This window comes from Leiobunum rupestre, chromosome 1 (genome assembly GCF_980474605.1).
Source record: "Leiobunum rupestre chromosome 1, qqLeiRupe1.1.hap1, whole genome shotgun sequence".
NCBI classification, from domain to species: Eukaryota; Metazoa; Arthropoda; class Arachnida; order Opiliones; family Sclerosomatidae; genus Leiobunum; species Leiobunum rupestre.
In genome coordinates this window covers 84,320,484-84,341,791 of record NC_143384.1, presented here as the reverse complement: position 1 = coordinate 84,341,791, position 21,308 = coordinate 84,320,484, and the positions used below count along the sequence as shown (strand labels likewise).

At 35.3% G+C, this 21,308-nt stretch overlaps 1 protein-coding gene across 1 annotated transcript; it reads left to right on the top strand.

The window, feature by feature from the left end:
- The first annotated feature begins 773 nt into the window (after nt 1-773).
- LOC149968618 (cytochrome P450 2B2-like) lies at nt 774-6,139 on the top strand. Its single transcript, XM_090167994.1, has 8 exons — nt 774-942; nt 1,002-1,164; nt 1,906-2,049; nt 2,117-2,269; nt 2,709-2,917; nt 3,315-3,437; nt 4,084-4,188; nt 5,540-6,139. The coding sequence occupies exons 1-8, from the start codon at nt 774-776 to the stop codon at nt 6,019-6,021; spliced, it is 1,548 nt and encodes a 515-aa protein (XP_090024120.1). The 3' UTR covers nt 6,022-6,139.
- Nucleotides 6,140-21,308: the final 15,169 nt, after the last annotated feature.

Here is a 21,308-nt window from a genome sequence, read left to right as displayed (position 1 = left end):
AATATCATCTGGTATTTTTAAGTTACAAATTTAATTAAGTTGATTTATGGCGAAAAACCCATCATGCCTATGGTCACCATTTTACAGTTTCCCATAATGCTTTAGAAACGGATAATTAAAAAAAAGTCACTCATTTCTAAGGTACAGAGAGAGTCGCAACGTGACAAAAAGGAGCGAACCATGCTCCTGATTAAACGAATACTTTTCATGTTTACTCCTTTTTAAAAATTATCACAATTCTTCAAACAAACCATAGAATATACGGTTGCGTGTGTATGGTTTAAAAAATAACTTTACACTTACAATGACACGGATACTTTGAACGATGCAAGTTAGAAAATGTACTAAATAAATGAAAGATAAACAGCTGCGCTTGTTAATTCTGGATCGATTCCAAGAACCTCCTTCATCACGATGTCAGTCCAAAACAATAGAGATTCAACATTTCACGAATCTCTATCGTATGGCGACATCATAATTATGTTTGCCATCATAAGTTTATAATTATATTATGGGTATGATACCTTTTTAAGTCACTCCGTAAGTAGTTATTTCGACTAGCTAACACACTTATGGTCATAATTATTAACTTATGGATCGCGAACAATAATATTTTCCCAGCACCGTCATTTGCCGCGCAACGATTAAATTTTAAACACCGTTTTGGATTTCCTGCCACACCATTAGTAACGAAAGACTATAATGGTTCTTACTAGGACGAATATTGTACCTTTACATTCGGAATATTATTAGTTTCAAGGCGGTGAAACCCGATGGACACCTTTCTGATTGGTCTTCTTTCTCCTGGTTTTACCATTGAAACGTCGTGGTTATCCGCCCTAGCTGTCGGCTTGGTAACCTTTTACCTGGTCAAATTATGGATGAAAGTCCGGGAACTTCCACCAGGACCAATTCCTCTTCCCATTCTGGGAAATATTCTGTGTAAATTTTTAAAATATTTGATTACAACGCGATGAATTTCAACAGTGGTCTCCTTACAGCGTTTCGGTCGTCCAAGCGCATTATTGACGTGCTGACTGACTTCAAGAAACGATACGGAGGAATCTTCACGGTTTTCGTGGCCGGAAAACCGTTCATCATTGTGGCCGAGTGGAATATGGCCAAAGAAGCCTTGATTGAAAAGAGAAACGACATTATCTCACGGCCGGGTTTCAGATCGTGTAAGTCAGATTTAATACTATAGTCAAGTTTGTTTCATTATTTACTTAATTTACTATCTAACATTATTTTGGATGTTAGTTTTAGGATATATATTGTTGAGTTTAGTTATATTATATTTCCGAATTGGGTTATAATATCTTCGAGTTACGTACAGGGTGGAAGCCTCAGCCGTGGTCCAGCCTCGGTACTTCTCCTATAGTACGCCAGAGTGCCAGAATCCCATGTTATTTTCAATGGGATAATTTAAATTTGTTGTTGTCAAAAACATTTTTCGTTGCCATGGCAAAACGGTTGCCCATTGAATAAATTTGCTTAAGGATTTTTCAAGTTACATGAAGGTCTTTCAATCCCCCGAGTTGGAACAAAATCGGTGGGTTACACTTCGGAATGTCTCCTAGTTAGTAACATCCAGCTAGAATTTGTAGAAATTCTAGCTGGATACATAGAAGTGTTCCACCCGCAGCACTCTGGTGTACTAGGAGAAGTACCGAGGCTTGACCACGGCTGAGGCTTCCACCCTGTATTTACTCTTAAAAATAATTTATGTAATTTTTGATAAGTAAAAATCTTAAAAGTTTAGATTTATTAAATATTTTAGTTTTATTATAACATATTAACTATTTATAATAATATAATACAATATAATATAATATAATATAATATAATGTAATGTAATGTAATGTAACAATAAAATTATTTGAGTTTTATGATGTATTTTCTTAGAAATGAAATTTATGATATTTTTTTGGTACGACCACTTCATTCGAGTATAGTTTGTCACGCCCAAAAAGAATATTTTGGAATTGCCAATGATAAGAACGACAGAAATTGGGAAGTAACTCGGAAAGTAGCCGGAGCTGCAATCAGGTTTTTAACACAATAATTCTTATCACCGATTAAATGCCAGAAAAATATATAGAAAAATTTTTCAAAGAAAATTCGTTGACGGAGAAAAACTAGCGACGATAGTGCACAAGGACACTGAAGAATTCATTCAACATTTGCTTAAATTTGAAGGTAAAGCGATCGAACCCAGTACCGAAATACAAATGATGGTCAGCAACATCATAGCCGAAACGGCGTTTGGGTATGAACTTGCATAAGTTAATAATTTTATTTAATGAATTGAGCGTCACACATAGCTATCTGTTATTATCTCGAAATTTTTAAAAATAATGGGAATGAAATTCTAAATAACGTAAAATAATATTGCTGTATGTATAGTTAACATGATTAACTAATTGTTTTGGGATATATTTTAGTATTTTAAAAATTCTGGTCATTAGTTGAAACGACGTTAAGCCTTGGCTATAAGCGAACCGGGGTGAAGCGATTACGCACGTGTGAACCAAGAATTACCGTCGGTGGTGAAAACTGGCATTCAAACCGACCTACACTGGGTTTTAAGCTCTAGTGTTACCGCACCTTTTTTATTTAATATTAGACTTATTGTAGTATTGTACTGGTTTTATATTTGACACAAACCTAATCAGCAGTGTTTAATTGTTCGTTTTCAAACGCCACAGCGCGGAAAGTTTAACGCCAGAGGAATACCAGAAAATGATGAATCTCTACAAGATGACTCAAGAATTATTTGGCAACACGCCCGGAGACATCGCCACTTGGCTCCTAGTGCTTTACTACAAAAGAGATCAAGCGGTCAAAAGAATATCCAAGGAATTCGGACAATTCTTAATGCGAAAATACCAAGAGAACAAGAAAACCTTCCAAAAAGGTAAACACTTCTAAATAACTGTTTAAAAGCAAGTTTTAGCTTCATACAAAGCACCACCATTACCTTGTTAACCAGTTGCTGTAGCTACAATCGCTGTGTAAATTTATGGTCATTTCTTGGGAAATGTCGTGTAAAATAACTTACCATAACTTTTGCAATAACTTTATATCGAAAATAAAATATAGGTTATTTTAGATATTCCGTATTTTAGTACGCATTATTACCAACAGATGTCAGACTTAGCACAGGCGAAATGCTTTTGACCATTACTTGATGTAATGTGCTTCCATCTAGTTGCACATTTCAGAGGCATTTTTAAAACTTTTCAGAGCAGAGATTGGTTTTTAATAAATACATCAACCGTAGTTTAATGAACTAAAATTTTAAATCAAAATAGGCGAGATTCGAAATTTTTCCGACGCCGTGTTGGCATGTAGTTTGGATGCCAACGACGACAACGACGACAAAGAATATTTAAATGATTTCAATATGATGAAAATAATCGGCGTTTTATTCGCTGGTAAGTGGTTATAATATTCCTCTGATTATTTAACGTGCGTTCCATAAAAAATACATGAATCATACTTAATAACTTAATTCTTAATACAATCATTTTAAATACTACCTCTTAATACAATCATTTTAAATACCACCACACTTAATACGATCATTTTAAATACCACCACACTTAAAACGATCATTTTAAATACCACCACACTTAATACGATCATTTTAAATACAACAATCATTTTAAATACTACCACTCTTAATTCTTAATACAATCATTCCTAATACAATCATTCTTAAAACAATTATTCCTAATACAATCATTCTTAAAACAATTATTCCTAATACCATCATTTTAAAGACAATCATTCGGAATACAATACAACCTTTCTAAATAGTATCGTTCATAATGAAATCTCAATCATTGTTGTTAAAAACATTCTTAAAAGTATCATTCATAGTGAAATCTTTCTTTCTTAATAAAATATCTATCATTGTAAAAAAAATATCTATCATTGTAAAAAAAATATCTATCATTGTAATAAAAATCTCTATTATTGTTTATAAAATCTCTATCATTGTTAATATAATATAAATAATTCCTATAACAATCATTCTTAATACTATTATTCTGAATTCAATAATTTTGAACACTATAGGTGCGTCAGAAACGACGGCCACGTCGCTGAGGTGGATGCTGTTACTCATGGCCAATTTCCCAAACACCCAAGATCAACTTATAGCGGAAATAGACGAAAATATCGGTTGGTTTTGTCATTTAAATTATTAAACGCATAAAAAAAGCTAATACCACAATTATTTCTTCGGAAATCATTGGTCTTTTAGTGTATTTGTGTTGCCAAGAACCTGTATAGGTTAAGGAGAATATATGAGCAAATCTATTAAAAATAGTAATTCAGTTGGAAATTTTAATGACATCCGTCAGTGATTCAGTTTCAAATATTTTCTCTGGCACAGTACTTGATAATCGATCAGCCTTTTTCCTAATTATGATGAGATTTATTAATTAAATCGTTATATTATATTAAATTAATTGTTTTCACATAATCAAGTGGACGTTATAAAATGAAAAGGTTAATAAATTATGCTAGCGGTAAAGTCATGTAGACTCGTACGTTGTCAGTAATCTAAATACGTTCTTGGTAGTGAGCTGTAGTCATTTATTTTACACCTGAAATTTGCAGTTAACACGAATTTTATCTCTGTGTCGAATGAAATCAATCGTTTTAAAAAATTTATTGTTAATTATTAAAGTGTTATAATGGATAAGTAATAGATTTTTAAATACGGCCAATCTTACCAGATGGCGCAAGAAATCGGAAACGTAAATAATTTTTGTGTTTTTATAAGTCGATTTTTTCGAAATATGCCGAACATTTGTTTTATGTTTAAACTAAACATCGCATAAAATAGTTTGACCAGTTTTACTTTTTTACAAACATCAACAATAATTTAGTATAAGGTTCCGCCAAAATGGTTAAATTGGCGTCATATATTAGGAATAAGAGCGTTAAAATCGATTCGCTAAATCGTTGCTATAAGTGTTTGTTTCATTTTAAGCAATCGGGGTTCACACAGTATTTAGAAAACCAAAATAAAGGCAGAAACTTTGAAAATTGGTCTAACGAAACTTTAAGAACTACTGTTGTAAAATTTTCACTGAATATTTGTTTTCTTTTAGTAGTCATTTATTTAATACTTCTCGTGTTTCGGTGTTTAATGTGCCCTTTTAATGTAAAATGGTACCCATGCTATTTCCGTAAACAGTGCGGCTGTCCCATGGCAAAACCTTTTAACCAACACGATCGTAATTTTGAGATATTTGACTTTTTCAAAACCTAAGTTATAAGATTTAAACGTGGTTTTTAATGCGAAAATTATAAAATCCAAAACCATTTTTTAAGCCATAAATAGTTAAATATTTATGAATTTTACCTGAAACTTTTACAGTACTTTTGTACATGCCTTAGTAATACTGATGCGTAAAAATCTAAGCCACACATAAGATTTTTAATCGTATCATTTTGACACAAAAAGTGGGTAAATGGTGTAAGGGAAAACATGGAAATAATTGATCTATTCTTATTTTGAAAGGAGACAGAATTCCGTTGCAATCGGACAGAAGAAATTGCCCTTACACCCGCGCCTTTATCTCAGAGACCTTGAGGTTTCGAACACCGGTACCATTGGGTCTCCCGCACTCCAACGACGTGGACACCGAAGTGGGAGGTTTCAAAATCAAGAAAGGCAACATCATCGTGTTCCACGCCGAAGCCGTCCACCTGGACCCCAGCATCTGGCCCGAACCGGACCGCTTCAAACCCGAACGTTTCTTGAAAGGCGACGGCACTTTCAACCACGACCGTGCCGGGTTCCTGGCCTTCGGGGAAGGCAAACGCATTTGTCCGGGAGAGAAGTTGGCCAGAAACGACATCTTCCTGGTTCTAGCCAATCTGCTGCAAAGGGTCCGCGTGCGACTGGATGGACTTCCGGGATCCGCCGATTTATCGCCGCAGAATACGGTTATGATTTGCCTGCCCAAATTGTACAAGATCAGATTTGAAACACGAAAGTAGATCTTGTCGTTATTCCAAAGTGGTTCTCACCTACATCAATAAAGTGTAAAAAAGGCAAAAAGCTTTTGAAGGTACTTCTAAGGTCATACTTGTCTTTGTTACGCTATTTATGTCAATACGGGCTTATATAAACCCGTTTAATAGTCAATTGTAATTTTGAAATAAATAACCATTTTTAAATTTCACGTTATTATTTTATAAAAAAAGCCTAATTTAGCCAGAGGCATAAGACTTAAAAACACACTCGAAGATCAGTTCGTAAATTAACTTTCGAAAAATACCTGATCATTCATAGTAATATTTAAATGATCGGTTTCTTTTATTGACATTGCCTTGAAATTGGAAAAAATCTGTTACCTTTTTAATTAATTGGAAAGGAATAGGTTAATACGTGTACACAAAAATGGTAGAAACCCAATTTTATTTAAAAATTATGACCGTAACCGAGATAAGCAATTTTGCTATTGAAAATCAGGGCCTATTGTAAGCTTATTAGAAAACATTTGTAGCTTGATAATGATCTAATAAAAAACTGTGTTGTCGGAAAAAATAACCGATATATTCATTTCGATTTAAGTTATTTTGGGTAGCACCAACTTGTTTTTTCATGACCTGGAATACTAAGTTTTAAGTATACTTTACATAAAAACTTGTTAAGGTTAACGGTAATAGTAAGCATGGATTAACAATATCTCACAGGGATAGTTCTCTTCGAAAATAAGTTTGATTCAAACGCCATCGGCCCTAGCGGGTGAAATCAGAACTAGGCCTAAGCGGAAACGATTCAATTCGGCGAGCAGACGGGTCACGGGCATTTTTTGTGGTACCACGAAATCTAATGAATTTTTTGCATCGCGTTTCTGTTTTTAGTACTTAAAATGTTTTCATCAGGTAATTTTTTTTTATAATAATAATAATAGAATCCAATAACTGTTGAATTTTTATTATTGTAAAGCTAATTACTATTTACCTATGCGATATAGAAAATTACGGCTTAAACAATAAACAATGGCAAATCCTATTAAATTCCGAATAAAAAAATCTGCGGACCAATTTTACTGACAATCGCCATTTTTAAAAACCATATTAAAAAACCATAGTGTCGATTTCAGACACGAGATGGCGTTACTATTTCCGGATTTGAATCGTTTTTGGGGCGGAAAGTGGGGAGTGTAGGACTGTAAGGGGGGAAGAGTTTGTAGCAAACGTATTTTTGGCTGGAAATGATAGTTATATGTAAGATAACTATCCCTGTGAGTTATTGTTAATCCATGTAGTAAGTGTAGGGAGCTGTTGGCTCGCGTGGCTTGTAGAGCTTGCCACAACCCTCCTAAGCATTGTAACCCGGCCACCTGAATTAAAGACTTCAAAAGTCGCTCGATGACTTAGGCCTTGGGTATTAGCTTAGCTGATTATTAACCTTTATCTTTCAAATTGGAACGGTTTGTTCGCAGCCCACCGGTGAAAAAATACATTTTTCAAAATTGCGAAACTTCATACAATTTGGCTGAAATTTACAAATAATAACCAAATAATAAAACCCTGAAAAATTTAGAATTTTAGATTAAATAGTTTTTTAGAAAAAATGTATATTTAAATGAAAAGGCGTTTTCAATTTCTGTTTCTCGATAGATCTTAATTTTCCCTTCAAATATTTTCTTGAAAACATTTTGGCGTATAATTTAATTAAATTTCAATCTATTACTACAATGTTACATATTTTTACGTATTTATCTTAAAAGCTGACTTATTTTGGTTGATTTTGTCAACAAAATGAGAATTTCATTTCATTACATGAAATTCCTATCTATTACAGCAACTATCGGCTCTGTCATTGCTACCTACAGTGTTGTTCAAAATGCATTTTGAGTAAGAAAAAGTATTTTGCATTTTACAATTTGAATTTTGAGTTAGAAAAAGTGTTTTGCATTTTACAATTTGCATTTTGAGTAAGAAAAAGTATTTTGCATTTTACAATTTGAATTTTGAGTTAGAAAAAGTGTTTTGCATTTTACAATTTGCATTTTGAGTTAGAAAAAGTATTTTGCAATTTACATTAAAAAAAAAGGATTTTGAACAACCCTGGTGAAATCCATTTATTTTGAATACATATTTCTTTTTAAATTTCCCGCCACCTTCGAAAGTTTTGGTCCTAGCTCCCAGAGACAACTTGTTTAGTGGAATTTTCTGCTTATGACCCGCGGCGAAAATTCCCCCTTTGAGAGCCGTTGTGGACGGTTCGACCTATGGGATTGAGAATCCTGGAAATCTAACACCTCACCCCACTCGGGGGAGGTTTTTTGTTGAGCGAAGCTCTCAATGCAGCAACTTCAATGCATGGAGCTTCTATAAACGGGAGTCGAAAGTTCCTCCCCTCCCCCTAGCTCTTAATGTCCAGTTAGTTCTGCGCATCGCTTTTCGCTCTTGTCGCGCACCTAGAGCCCATGTAAACAAATCTGGCGTCATTTTCCCCGGATTCTCGTCTGCTGAAGAAGTGTGCATTTAATAATGGACAAGGCTTAATGTAGAAATGCATTGAACGGCTTTAGATAACTTTTTTAAATATAAAATGGAAAAAGACAAAGAATTTAAAAATAAAAGGCTACTTTTGGTGACCAGGGGAAAACAAAAAAACCCAAAAACCAAAGCGGTTGTTGAAAAGAGGTGCCATGTGGATCATTCCTATTCAAGGTAGGCACCGTAGGCTATAATAATTTTAGAAATTTTATCAAATGGCATTAGTTTACTAAATAGTTTATTTGTTTGCAGAGCTCCAATCATAAGTAATTACACAAATGTCATGCCACATGCGTTGGCCAAGCAAAGTTTGATCTCACCACCCTCGGATAGTTGCCCTCTACCCGATGAACATATAAATTTTATTGATCCTTCCATTGACACTGATTTGGCCAGAGAAGAAACTATAGAGTTATTATCCAGTTGTAATCAAACTAATGATTTAATTACCCTCACTCAGCCCCAACCAAAGCCAACTGTTAGGAGAAAAGACAGTTTCCAAAACATTAAGATTTCATTATCGTCAGAGCAATTTGACCAGCTTTTAAACTTAGCTGTCGTAAGTTTACAGAAACAGACTTCCTTGCCCGGGTCAGAGAATGTAGGTAAAGCAATTAAAAGCCTTAGTGATGTAAAATTAACATGGCAGAAAGGATTGGGCTTTTTCAATGATTTCGTCATTAAAGACATGAAAGAATACTACACTAGCATCTCTAAAATAACCAGAAGTCAAGAAACAATAAAATCATTAGCTATTCATCTAGGTTCAGTAAACCAACAGCTAAATGAACTTTTAGAAAAAAATTTATTCTATTGCTCCGCAGAACTACTAAGGCGATTTTCTGAAGAGTTGCGGACCTTTCTGGCAATGAAATTTCTTCCTAAGACTTCAATAGCCCAAGAAACACAGAAACCCCAAGATACTTTACCCAAGAATGCATACATGACGAAAAAAGAAGAAATCTTATACCATGTGTCAGGGTCTACAATTAATACAATCAGAAAAAAAATTCCAGCCTCAATTGACTTTTTGCCTTTAGTATGTTACAAAGGGGGTATCCCTGACTCTGAGCTCTCCAGAAAAATTGCTCAAATTGCAAACTGGAGCTTACAACTAAATAGAGGGGGATTAATTTTTGTAAATGAAAAGACGTATTTAATGTTTGAAAAAATTAATTCGGTGGTCGAACCATTCTATTCAAAAATTTTGAATGAAAGGTGCAATAACGTTGACAGAAAAGAATTAGCTAAACAAACAGCAGTATCAAATGTTGATGTTAAAAAAGTGTGGTTTGATATTCTCTCACCCCTAGAAATGGAATATTCGGAGAAAGATAAATTGCTCGTCAAACTAATAGACTCATTTTTAAATTTAAGAGGAAAGGGATTAGCCATTTACTACAAAACAAAGCATCAAGCTTCGAAAAATTTGAGTTTAAAATGTAGAAAGAGCTTGCGGAAAGAATTGAAACAGAAATCTCAACAAGAACCACCGTGCTAACACTGTGATATTTTTTTCTTGCCAAACTGTTATCATGATCTAAAAAAATATTTTATGCATAATGAACTTGACTGAGTTCAATTTTACCTAGTCAAATTAACTGTGATCAACAATAAATTAACGTTAATTGGAAATATTGATCAATAGCAGTACCCTGTTTAACTTCTTTCGGAACAAAAACTACGCCTCTCGTGATAGATGGGGCAGTTAACGTTAATTTATTTTTACTTTAATTGTGTCAAATTAACTGTGATTGATTTAAAGTACAAAGTGAAATTGCCAAAATGTATCTTGAACGGGTTTAATAAACCAATGCCATATTACTAAAAATTAACATACACTGTCATTATAAATAGAAGTATTCCCTCGTTTTGGTTCTTGGAAGACATTTTCATTTTTTCTCAAACCATCGACGTTGAAACCATATTGTAAGACATTAGGGCAGGTGTTTCCACCCCCAGCTCCTCTTTGTTTCCCGAATTCTTTTTCAAGGTTGTCTTGGTTCAAACGATTAGTTAGAACAAATTTAGCTTCTTTGTGAAGTAGAAATTTTACAACACTGCTTACAGATTTTGCTACGGATAAAAACAATGTTATTACATGAAAACCAAATTGTTAACAAATTTTAAATCACCTGTAATTTTTAATCCTTCCATGGTTTCTCTACTGAACATCATTGCATTGCGCTGCTCAGTAGAGAAATCACCAGGCCTATTTCGTATTTCATACTCCCAATTTTGCAAGTATTCTAAAAAATCTTCTTCCAGCCACTAAAAATAGAAAATGACTATAGCATATATATAATGAACCAAAAATGAATTAACATTATTTGAGGGTATGAACGCTCGTCTTGTTTGGAATAAAAACCACGCCTCTCGTCTTTCCAAAGCTAATATGCGCTGTGCCATCCACACAGCGTGTGCTAACAGTGGCAGGCTTTCTTTCTCCATGCAAATGAAGAATACCTTCTGAATGGGATGAGGGCAGAGAGTTTGCGTCTGCATATTCTCAGTTAATGTCAATTCATTCTAGAATGAACTAATTTACTTTCAATCTTGAGTCATCTATGCCAGTATAGGGTTTTAGATTTGGGTTTCGTTTACGTACTCCTTCCATGAAATTCCTTGTATTCATACAATCAAAAAATTTGTTTAGAGTACGAATTAGTTTTACTGTTTCTTTCAGTGTACTTCCGTATCTCTTTTCTAAAGCGTGAGCAACAGTATCGCTTAGTACTTGCGCAGCGAGGTTCACTTTCATTTTGGTATAAGCTCCTCTTAAATATACATGGTCTAAGGTTAATTTGGGTAATTGCCTTATTGTACGAGGAATATCTTCTTCAAAAATGTCACAGATAGATTTCCAATATATGGGTTCTCCATTTTTGTACAAATTTCTAGAATGGAAATGTGACGTACCACTGCTGTAAAAACAATTTCTCGCTGTTTTTATTAGATGTGGTGGATCACAAATAAAGTAGAGATCTCGATCTTCATCCCTTGCGTAAATGTTTGGGCATTTATAGCCAGATTCATCTACTGATGTTTTCAACACTTTTCTATTTGTACTAGCACCGTCACTAGTAACGCAGAGCACCTTTATACCACAATACTCAAGTTTAGATATGGCTTCCCAAATAATACTGTACAACATATCACTATTCATGTTGTCTGTTGGAAAATGCGCCAATGAATATTTAAAGTTGGACGTGATACTCTGTACCATTATCTGTAGGACGTGAGTAGCAACTGGGATAGTGTCTGAAGCTTCTAGTATGCGACTTTCATTGATGATTGAATTTCCATAAGCATTTAATTCTACGAAACCAATTAATTCCCCCGTATTGCTTTTATATACGACATCTTCCTTAATTTTGATCTCATCAACTAAAAGATTTACATATTTTTGATGATCTTCAGGGCACTTCCGTTCAAATGAACTTTTTAAATCAACGAAGGCCTGATCTACAAATCCAGACTTAGCTCCGAAATGGGACGCATAATTATATAAAGTTCTTTGAGAGGGTAGTTCAAAACATTGGCTTCTCTCCAATGCTTCATATGCACATCTTGATTTGCTTTGTAAATACAAACACCATTGTATGATCTTCGGATGCCAGCGCCTGCCTCTCTTACTTTTACATTTCAAAACTTCCATTTGTTGGTCCACGAAAAGGCGTTTATCCGAATCTTTGGGAAAATCGTTGCGATGTTTCTCTAATATCATTAGTAGATTGTTGCTATCCTTATTTTTTAAAATTTGACCTTCTGACCTAATTTCTTGGTTTAAATGTTTTAGTTTTCGGTTTTTGGCGTTTAAATAATATTCTCTTTTCTTTTGTTTTCTAATATTTTCTATTAGCTGATTACGAGATTTCCCAGATAAAGAAGAACGTTTAAATTTAACAGACGTGTCTTTTTTCTTTCTATATAATCTCTTTTCAAGAGAGGCCCTCAAATTCCGGCAACTATGACAGATGTTTTGGCATGTTAAATAGTCACAATTGTTTGAATGTAAAGAGTTATCGAACCTACAAAAGTAACCATTTTTTTTCCTGCTGTTTTCAAATTCTTCTGTAAACTTAGTCTTGTGAATACCGGAACAAACGCCATAATCATCTAACGTACTTAAAACTCGTACAATATTAGCTATTTTCAGTTCATCAGGCTCATTAAAAAAATTTTCAAGTGTGACAGCTGCTTTATGGTTAGGCGATATTATTTTGTTTAAAACTTTCAACGCTATGATATGCTTTTCACTTTTTATCTGCGATAACTTAACTGAAAGTGCAATAGTTACGCTATTTTCTTCACTGGAAAATTTAAAAAAATTTAGGTTTTCTTTCACATTATCATAGGAAAAGGCCCATCCACTTGGAACCCTTTTTGCAAATTCATTTGAAAAATTAACTAATAAATCATCCATAGGATTAATTGCAGATATTTTAAAATTTTCACACTTTTCTGGAAGCAACTTCGGTGTATTATTTTGATCTTGCAATAACAAACCATCACTATCCCCGCAGTTAATTTCCATAGTCGTTGTAGCAGATGTTTGCATATCATTTCCCAAATGCAGTAGTTGTTGATGAACAGAGTCATTTTGTGGATTGTTATTTTCAAATACTTCTGGAAGCAACTTAGGTGTATTATTATTATCTTGCGATAACACTCCATAATTATTCTCGCAATTTATTTCCATAACTGTTGTAGAAGATATTTGCATAACGTTTTCCACATCCAGTAGTTGTTGATGTACAGAATCAATTTGCAGGTCTTTGATGGCTTGAAGGGAATTTGGCAAAAGCAATACCGGAGGTGTTGAGCTTGAAACATCAAGATGATCATACAAATCATATTGGTTCTTGTAAATCTACATATTTATAAGGAAAAATTAATTAACATGAGATAATCAAAAAAGTAATAAATGGGCATACCCTGTATTCCTCTGTATTTCTATAGTCCAATATATCAGGATTATCTACAGTTGGACCATTTTCTCCAACAAAATGCAGGGAACATACATAAGAGTCTGACCTTATACTTTTAACATCAAATTTATCTAATCTTCCACAGTGGTCAATCCACTTTAGACATTTTTGCATTCTTTCCAATTTCTTACTGGGTTTTGGAAAAGGGATAAAGCTAATATCTTTAAAATTAAATGTAGCTGGGTATCGAGAATCACTCCTGCAGCTACCATAAACACACTTCTTTTTCTTTCCTTTCCTAACTTTCACGTTGTTATCCATTTTAAACAAATTTACTTGCAATTTAAAACAAAATTATAAATCTCAATAAAACTTTATGCAAGGCTTAGTGAAAAATTACAACTTCTGATAGCGACCATCTTTTTTGTTTACATGGGCTCTACGTTCAGTCTAAGGGGGACAGAAACATCCCGCCCGCAAAACTAGACAAATCCGCTCGACTCACTCATAGCACTGTGAAAGTTAGGAGGGGGAAGGAACTTTCGACTCCCGTTTATAGAAGCTCCATGTTCAATGGAAAACATGCTTGTCGTGCTGTCTGTCCGTCCGTCGCATCGCTGTAGAGTTTTAGGGGGCGCGTAAATGGAGGGGAGCTACAGCGACTTCATTGGAAGAGATGCTGTCGTGTTGTAGTTCGGTTGTTCATCGCGCAGCATTAGGGGAGCGCGTAAATGGAGGGGAGCAAAGAAACGCCTCTAACAACAGAAAGAGAATATCGCGGGGAATCAAGAGAAGGCGATCATTGTAATTTACCCCTTTCTATCGTCTCCGCGGACAGCAATAATTAACCAAACCAAATGACCGTCGCCTGGTTGTCGCCAATTTTTGAAACACATTGTGAAATAGTGGAAAAGTACCAGTTCAATGGGTATGAAAGAGAGTTCCCCCGCCTATATTTTGTCATCGGTTCCACGAACTTTTTTTTGGTAAGAGGGGAAAACTCAAATGCCCTGACTGACACTTTTATTCCATCATCGACTCGTTCACATTATGGGTGAGAGCTGTAGGTTATAGTTATAATAACAGTACTAGGTAAGCATCAGTTTTCTCTATTTTCTTCGCTTGTAAGACTTTTGTCAGCCTGGCGACGCGTTTCGTATTTGAAAGAAAATTCTTTTTCATCTTCATTCTTCAGTAGGGGTGTGCGAGTACTCGATCATCATCGAGTACCCGACGTTTTTTTGAGGTCGAGTACTCGAAATTCGAACTCGAATAAGAAAATTTAAATACTCGTCGATTATCGAGTAGTAAAAATTTGCCTTATTCGAGTACTCGACTACTCGAATAAGCCGCTTGCTAAACTCGTCGAGTTATTTCCCCGTCGATAATATTCAGCCCGTCGTGTAATCGTCTAATAAACGCCCCACTCCCCCTCTAAAAGAGTCTCTTTCTCTTCGTCGCCCTTTTCTCCACCGATGAAGCGTTTTATTTTATCTTCAATAAATAAATAAATGCCACCGTTACCTGGTACTCTTAGGCATACGGTACGACGGCTAGCTTTGAATTGGTAGTAGTAACAAGTAAGGCGGACTTCCTGTACTTCTAGAACTTTCTCTGAAGTTTCGGTTTCGAATCGAGCTTCACTTGGCGGTTTTTCACGACTCTGACGGCGGCGTTTTTCGGGTGTTAGGCTTAACGTATTCTTTTAACAATTAAAAACCGTACGGAACTATGTTAAAGCTAAGTAGAAGAATAATATAATTAAGTTAATTTAGATTTTAAAGTTATTAAAATTAATTAAAATCTTTAATTAGCTACTGGTTTTTCTTTAATCGACAACCCCGGGCGATTTTTCAAACTACTCGAGTACCCGAACGATTTTTCTTAAATACTCGATACTCGAATAAGGAAAAATTTTAGCTTAATCGAGTACTCGAGTACCCAACTCGACCAAAATATTACCCGAATCGACTACTCGACGAAAGCTTGTCGAGTACTCGATACCCGACTCGATCACCAAAAACCACTACTCGCACATCCCTATTCTTCAGTCTTCTTTCTTCCGTATGTATTGACAATCGTTTACCGGCTCTGTAGTTTTTATCGTGGTTTGTCCATTATAAAATGAAGCTTTCTTATACCTAAAATGTTTGAATCAAAGTAAAGGAGAAAAAACTCGTGACTTGAATTCCAGCCATTACGCGCGCTCCGCTCAATTTTTTGTCGAGAACGCCCGTTATTTTTGGAACGAGCCCGTCCGAAAAGGAGACTGGCAGTAGTGGTTTTTATTGTAACTGGGAGAAGAGCCGGGGTTTTTTTCTTTTTAATTAATTAAAGTGTTGGTTGCACGAAATTTTAGCTATGGCTAATTAATGGTTCATTAGAAAGAGCAAACATTTTATAGCAAGTACAGAAAATTTCATCAAAATCGGTTAAGTGGTCTTTGAATTATTATAAAAAGAAATCGAAATGGTGGAAATCGAGTTTTTCGGTGAATTTCCAGACTTCTCGGCACCCATGACGTCAAAAAATGCGAAGCGTATCATTGGCTAATTGTCTGTAATACATTTCGTTACATCTGGGATTAAAAGCAGGTTGATTTAACACCCAGGAAAAAGTCCTACGCAGTAGTAATTGAAATAGGCATACACAAGCCTATGTAGTATAAAAAACGATATGAAACCGAAGGCTCCTTGTAAATTCTTCTTAAAACGTCGGGTCGCGCGCGTAAAAAAATACTTTTTATTTCGATAATAAGCCTAATATTATGATTAAAAACCTCTGGTTTGAAAACAGAATCCCTCCACTTCAGTTCCTTCTATTTTAGGAATAAAACTACAGCTTTGATTAGCCCCAAATTGCTCGTGCTACGGAGGAGAGAAATTCGCCGAAAATTTCAGGATTTTGGGGAGCGAAAAAGGTTAGTTTCAGACTCAAAGTTAATACACTTAGGCTTGGAAATTTGTTTCAACCATGACATTTTTGGAAAGAGAACGTCCTGGGCTTCAAAACAAGCCCACATTCATTCGTTTTTATTACTATCGATTTTTCGTGCAACCAACACTTATTTTTATCAAACCGATATATCCTTTAGAAATTGCAGTAGAATCGCGAGTCGTTTCAGCCCTTGTTATTTGAGATGACAATGAATCTATCTGATTCTTCGAAAAAACGGCATTAATGGAAAGCATGGTAACCCAGCCACATGTTTAAAACCATTAAAAGTCGCTCGATGACTTGGGCCTATTGTGGTGCTCAGGGTATTAGCCTAGCTGATTATTATTTATTAATGGCAAAGAAAGCTAAAATTTAAAATAGCTAAACCATGGGTTAAACACTAAAGGATGTTCCACGAGCTAAGATTTGAATGCTGAGTTCGCGTTGGCTCGGTCGTAACGTGTTTCCTCCCCCCCCCCCCCGCGCTTAACTCCCCTAGGGGCACCGGATATGATTTTGTAGCGCCATCTCGTATTTTTTTAAATGATTTCGCGGGTTTTCGGAATTTCGTGATTTTCGTCTCCTCTTTTAGTTGAAGATTAAAACCACATGGATCAAAACACGCTTCTTTTATCAATCTTCAATTTCGTTTCAAATTACAAATAGTAAATAGTTAAAAGGCTGAATCTGCCAAGCTTCATATCCTAAAATAAAGCCGAATACATATTAAAATGAATGTAAATATTAAGATAATCAAGCATGGAATTGCACGCCCGTTTGTTTGCCCCTGGATAGAAAACAATTTCCGGTTTGCGGGCTGGCGCCGCTAGGTGGCAAGGTTACAGAGTATTTTTGCGTTTTTTTGCTCGTGGAACATCCTTTATTGTTTAATCCATGGCTAAACAATACCGTCGTCAGAGAACCATTTATTGTTATTATAACTAGACCATTTATAATATACTTAGGGGAGTTTAACCTGAATTATATATCAAATATAAAATATATTGTTAAAAAATATTATAATTTATGTTATTGTCTAATTTACAAACGAGCCAATCAACGTGAGGGGTACTTTTATGCCCCACATTTTGGGTTAAACTGTAGCTTAAGTATCTTGTTTTGAGTTCGACGCTAGCGACATCTGTTGAAAAAAAGAGTTACTTCACATGGAGCCGACACTTTAAGATAATATCAGCTATTATTTACGGAAATAGCAGAGTAGACAATATGAATAAAAGTACCTACTTTAGTAAACTAGATTACTACGCTATATTTACGTAATAAAACCATTATTTGTTGTATTGTTTAAAGGTTTGTTTTGACTTAGAGCAAAAAGAGACCGAAAAATATTATGACACATCAGATATCAGATAATCCGCATATACGTTCAGATATTACCAGTTCAGTTGATATCGATCAAAACTTTCCCCAATATTAATCTGATCTGACTAACTGAATATCTTCAGTGACCTGAAAATTGCGACCTGAATGATCTGCAAGGACTATTTAAAACATCCCACTGACAAGAAACTATTGTTAAGTAAAGCCTGGCGTATATTGTTGGCGCCGTATATCAACGATTTTTAGATTATGAAACTAGAATCAACACGTATTCTTGGTTCAATCGATCCAATAATTTAAATGTGTTTCTCCTTTCGGAGTATGTGCTTTGACCAAACCAATCGTATAAACAGCTTATGCATGTTTAATATTGATGGCGTTTTGTTTGAGACCAAAAATTTACCATTAGCTTTCACTCTTACGAATATAAACAAACGGTCAAATATGCCGCTGAAATGTGCGCGACTGAATCGATAAATGTAAATTTTTTAAAGCTCTGGCATGTCCACCTTAAAATGCCCGAAAGCTCAATATTTAAAAAGCTTTAAGCTTCTGTTCAAGGATTACATCTAGTTCAAAGTTAACAGCCAAGATTAGAAGTCCACACTACCTTAAAGCTTAGCTGTATTTTTAGAAGTTATTCGACAGAAATATTTTACAAAATTTGGAAGCCCCGAAAATGTTCGTATAAGATTGTTTGATTACTTAATGCCTTCTCTAATTTCTCAAATTTGAATTCTTTTAATGTAAGATAAGTTTACAAGCGCATTTAACGCGAACGTTTTCGTAAGAGATGTAACATGGTTTCAAACTGTCTACCACTGGTTAGATTATTTGTAAATGTTCAGATCATGTTTTTGTAATTTAGCGTAAAACTGAGCGGTTAACTATGGTTTTCAAAAAGATCGGGAGGAAAATGAGATTAGCACCTATTATACTCTCTAAAGAGCACGCAAGAGAGAAGCTCCAATTTCACCTCTCACATGAGCGTGAAAAGAGAGGTGCACTGATTTCACCTCTGACATGAGCGTGAAATGAGAGGAGCTCAAATTTCACCTCTGACATGAGCGTGAAATGAGAGGAGCTCCAATTTCACCTCTGACATGAGCGTGAAATGAGAGAAGCTCCAATTTAACCTCTGAAATGAGCGTGAAATGAGAGGAACTCGAATATCACTTCCAGTAACTGCTGCCTACCGAAAATCATAAAATCCCAATTAGATTTCAAACGAACTCTTTGATGCTCTTTAAACAGAATTATGGAGCCCTACCCCACAATGGAAATTGTTGGAGACTACAATCGTTACTATAAATTTCGGTAAGTTGCCTGTGATCGAAAGAATATTGATCGAGGAGTTTTATAAATTTTCGAAAAAATCAGCATTTTTAGCCCTATAAGCCTAGCCATTTCTGTTAGTCCATGTGCTTTTTCCCCCTGTGTGCATTTTTAAGTAAGCGTATCGTGAAAATAAACAATAAAACCATAAAGCATAAAGGAACACAAGATTATTAAGCAAATAAATTTTTATTTTATAAAAAGACATTTGAAAACCAGAAAATGAGACAGTAAAATCGTCGAGTAGTTTCGCCGGTGTCAACGCCGTCAACAAGACTAACAGAATGTCTCGCGCACTTATTAGGTCGCGCTATAGTTTTCGAATTTTCAAAATCATTTAGATGCTTAATATTTTTATTATGAAATGCTACCAATAGTATTTCCCATTCTGATCTATTTAGATGGCCTCTATGTTGAGGTAAATGTTTTTTGAAATTACGTTCAGTTTGACCAATACACGTATAAAATAACAAGTTGGCAAGCCAAAATATACCTCTCCTCGGAAGAATTGTCCCTAGTGGTATTAATTTCTCGAGATAACCCTTAAAGATATATCTCCGCAATTTAGAGTTATTTGTTAAAAATATTAACCCATTTCTATCCCGCCCGGTATAAAATTTTAATTATAATTAAAATAATTGAGACGAAACGACCAATTTTAATTTATTCAGAATATCATAAGTTAAGTAGTTACAACAGTAAGTTAGACGTACTATAACAATGCACAATTGAATTAAACCCTTTTACAGAACAAGTTTATCAGTTAAATATAATACGAAGCAAATTTTAATGAAAGAAATATCTACAGAGGCTTTTTGGAATTACTCGCTTACGAAATACTTGCCGCATCTTTAACGCTCATTTTTTTTTATTTCAACACTCGCCCTTGATGAAGATACCGTAGATATCTGGTAGTGGACGACTCGTTCACTTCCTGTTGACGTTGTGACGCATACCACATGAAAAAGACCAATGCCGTCCAATTTCCAAAATCATATAATGACTCGCACACCCAAGAAATCATTGACTGCGTTAGAAATCGTAGATATCCAAATATCCACACCAAATGTATTTACAAGAAGCAAAAACCTTACCATCAACAAAGCACAGAGAGCCACTTGACTAACCGCCAGCTCTTAAAGCAATTAACGTTAAATTATCTCCTTTGAATTAACAGAACTATATATAGGTCGTTAAAAAAGTGGACCACCCACAGGGTCTACCCTTTAACCCTCTAATCTCGGCTGACTGCGCTAAAACAAGATTTAACCTTTAAAAAATACCAGATTAGGCCTTCATAAATTCATTAATAAAAAAAGACTTTATTACCTATTATGCTTACGATGCCTGTCTTAATTTCAGTGAATCTAAGCAGCTATCGGTGGTTCTGTGGTAGAGCGCTCGACTGCCAAGCCGAATGGTCTGGGTTCGAAACCTGGGTGGCGCATTTGTTTTTAATCAATAGAGAAACGCTAAATTAGAATTTCTTCGATGCAATAATTTCAATTTCAATTCTATTTCAATTAAACCAAAATTTCGTACTCTATTAAATACGCTTCCGATAAAGCTGAAGGTCTAATTTTCAATAAGGCGTAACAAGTGTCGGTGGTTCTGTGGTAGAACGTCCGCCTGTCAATCAGAAGGTCTCGGGTTCAAATCCCGCCCGATGCGATCGCAAATTGATACTAAGACGAATACCGTGTACAACTGGTGGAAACCCTGCCATTGGACGTTGAGAGGTAGCATTACACTCAGCACTCGGTCCGTCCCAAAGTCATTAAGAAGACGTTGGAGAGAAAACGCCCATATAAACACAACAGACTCAACATGCACATCCATCAGAACACAAACACAACAAATTCAACACTCACAACCTACGCACAAACATTACAAAAACGTAATACACCAAACCGTCACGACGGTGAGCGAAAAAACACCATCCAAACCAAATCGCAAATGCATCCGTTAACGCTCACCGTCACACGGTGGTTTTGCCAACCCTTTGAGAAACTGCGTACGCAGTGATTACACTTTGCACCGAAAATGCGAACGCGTTCGCAGTCCTGACAGACAGACACACCCACAGACCCACCCACAGACCCACCCACCCACAGACAGACACGGTCGTTGTATAACCCCTCCTAGGGGACTTTGTCCCCTCGGAGAGGTAAAAAATTCTTTTATCAAAGCAGTTGGAAGGTTGATTTAAAGGGGAGTAGTTGGGAT

Excerpts from the sequence above, each read along its gene's own strand:
- LOC149968618 (XM_090167994.1), top strand. The coding sequence starts at position 774 with ATGGACACCTTTCTGATTGGTCTTCTTTCTCCTGGTTTTACCATTGAA. Across the intron at positions 2,050-2,116 it reads GTAGCCGGAGCTGCAATCAG|AAAATTCGTTGACGGAGAAA; the intron begins GTTTTTAACACA and ends AATTTTTCAAAG. Across the intron at positions 3,438-4,083 it reads AATCGGCGTTTTATTCGCTG|GTGCGTCAGAAACGACGGCC; the intron begins GTAAGTGGTTAT and ends TGAACACTATAG.